Below are 2,539 nucleotides of genomic sequence, written 5' to 3'. Positions count from 1 at the left end.
GGATGGAGCTGCTTCTTTGAGAGAAAGATGATGCTTTCTCCACCCATTAAAGAATTACTGTCTTGGAAAACCCCAGGGGCAGTTCTCTTTGGCCCTGTAGGGTGGCTGAGTCAATTCTGTCTCACCCCAAACTGCACTACGGTTTTATTAGCAATATCTCAAAAGCCTGCCTGATTATTAGAGAAGGGAAAGTTGAAGAAAACGAAGTTCATTCTTAAAAAAAACTTGTATTGTGTTTTAGGTGAAAGTTTGCACAGCAAATTAGTTTCTGGTTTAGCAGTGTCTGCATGACCTGTCCTGTGGCTTCGATGTGTTAGCTTTCTCCCGGTTTCTGCCTGCCGTCTCCTTCCCGTCCTTCCCAATCCCTGCCCCTCCCTGGACGTCTTAGCTTTGATTTTGGCAGATGCTACCCATTTGGTCTCCCGCAGTTGATTGTTCTAAGAAACAAAGCCCTCACAGATGTTAGTGTTTATTTTATAAGCCAATCTATTATTGGCTGCAAGGTAACTTGGCGAGTGGCTTCAGGTCCAGGTTAAAGGGGGGTCTTAGGCCAATCGTCTTGGGAGTTCCCTGGACTCTATCAGCCTAGCAAGTCTGGTCTTTTCCTTTTCTTAATGAATTTCAGTTTTGTTCTACTGAGTTCCATTCTAACTGGGGTCTTCTATCAAATCTCTGCTCAGAGCTCTTTGGTCATGGTCGCTGGGCACCATCTAGTTCTCCTGGCCTCAGTAAGAGGAGACTGCCGTTCCTGTGGTCCATTGGTTTAGTCGTGTGGTCTAATTAGAATTAGACTAATCGCTTCCTTGAGTCTTTGATTTCCTTCCCCCGCCTTGCTCCAGGTAGGATGCATTTACATTTTTAAACTCTCTGAGAAGCAGAAGTGGAAAGTAACTGATCCATGTACAGTTGGCCCTCTAAATCCATGGCTTCTGCAGCCTCAGATTCAACCAGTCATGGATGGAAAAGGTGGCGAAGGAGGAAGCAATTAGGTGGTCAAAGCAATCTCTGAGCCTAAGCGAGCAAAGCATCGCATTGTCTCGGGTAATATGAGTCATCTAGAGATGGGTTAAGTATACAGATGAACGAAATCCAGTTATCTGCAAATACTTCGCCACTTTATATAAGGGATCTGAGCAGCCCTGGATTTGGGCATCTTCAGGGGTCCTGGATCCCCCAACAAATACTCAGGGAAGAGTGGACTTGTCTATCTAAATACAGCCTCCGTATTGGTCGAAAGGTTGATGCCCTTCTGCTTCGCATCCCTAACTGTGTTATCAAACCCAAACCCCAGTGGGTCTGGCTCACGACAACCCCGTGTGTTACAGAGCAGGACTGTGCTCCACGGGGTTTTCTTGGCTGTAATCTGTGCAGACGCAGATCACCAGGCCTTTCTTCCATGGCCCCTCTGGGTAGGTCCAAACTGCCCACCTTTCCGCTACTCCTTGAGCACAAATTGTCGGCGCTAACCAAATTACAGTGCATCAGTGGGTGTTTTAACACAGGTTTGGAAGCCTAAACACTCACCCACCAGGAAGTTAGTTCTGTGTCTGCCCCATCAGCTTCCTGAGGGCAAAACTCGCACCCCTGTTGCCCACCCTGCTGCTGCTTCTCTGTTTTCTAGGGGGCTTCTGGTCCACCAGGCAGGTCTCCTCTCAGAGGTCTCTTCTGCAGTGCCCCCGCCCTGTGTGGTGACGTCACCCATCTGGAACAGTCACGTGTTCCTGTTGGCTTCTCCTTGGTTGTGTCCCCTGATGAGAAGGTCACATTCCCAAGAGTGCCGCTGAGCAGCCAGCCACTCCATACCCCGTTGCTTAACAGACTGGACGGACCAATGGACTCCCAGACACTAACTGCCCCTGTCTGACCCGGCAGGTGAAGGCCGAGCTGAGGAAGCACTGGGTCCGCTTCTTGCTTGCCCACCGCTCGGGCGGCAGAGCCTGGTTCCTGGGGAAGCACTTCCGGTTCCCGAGGCAATTTCCCAAGGAGTTCTCAGAAGGAGACGACGCAGGGACACTGCAGAAGCTGCGGCTCTCAGCCAGTGGTGGGGGGCACCTCTCACACTTGGCTGCCAAGGGCCTGGGAGAGCTGGGTGCCGGGCCCCACCGAGGCCACGGGGCCTGGCCCCGGGGCCTGTCTGAGAGCAGCGAGGGGGACTTTACCTTGGCCAATACTCTGGAGGAGGTGCTGGAGGAGAGTGAGATCTAGGGTAGGGGGCCATGCTGGACAGGGAGGGGGTGGGTTGGGAGGGTGCCAGAGGAGGAAAACAGTTGGGTGGATATTGCCGTGTCTGGACTCCGCCGGCCCAAGGTCAGCTAACACTCTCAGCTTCCAGCTGCCCAGTCATCCTCCTCACGGCCTGGGGCATCTCTCCCCGCAGGGCCTGGCCCTACCAGCCTGCAGGGAGAGGTCCCTTGTTTAGTAGACACCAGTCAGCATCTCCTGTTTTAGCTGGTAGGGCACACGGGCGCTATCCGAGGCTGGGGTTAGGAAAGCTGAAAACCACTTGGCAAGGGCAAAGGGGCCTCAACATGTTTGTGGG

The 2,539-nt window shown here is 52.6% G+C and overlaps 1 protein-coding gene across 1 annotated transcript in view; it reads left to right on the top strand.

Annotated features, from left to right (window-relative positions):
• GLP2R (glucagon like peptide 2 receptor) overlaps positions 1-2,205 on the top strand; it is an 84,210-nt gene extending 82,005 nt beyond the window's left edge. Inside the window, exon 15 of the mRNA XM_013006298.1 lies at positions 1,873-2,205. Coding sequence (XP_012861752.1) covers positions 1,873-2,205 — 333 coding nt within the window. The remainder of the gene's footprint in view (positions 1-1,872) is intronic.
• Positions 2,206-2,539: the final 334 nt, after the last annotated feature.

The sequence above is a fragment of the Echinops telfairi genome, unplaced genomic scaffold (genome assembly GCF_000313985.2).
Source record: "Echinops telfairi isolate 266 unplaced genomic scaffold, ASM31398v2 ScPeMD7_2010;HRSCAF=2546, whole genome shotgun sequence".
In the NCBI taxonomy this organism is placed as follows: domain Eukaryota; kingdom Metazoa; phylum Chordata; class Mammalia; order Afrosoricida; family Tenrecidae; genus Echinops; species Echinops telfairi.
This window is presented reverse-complemented; position numbering and strand designations above follow the sequence as displayed.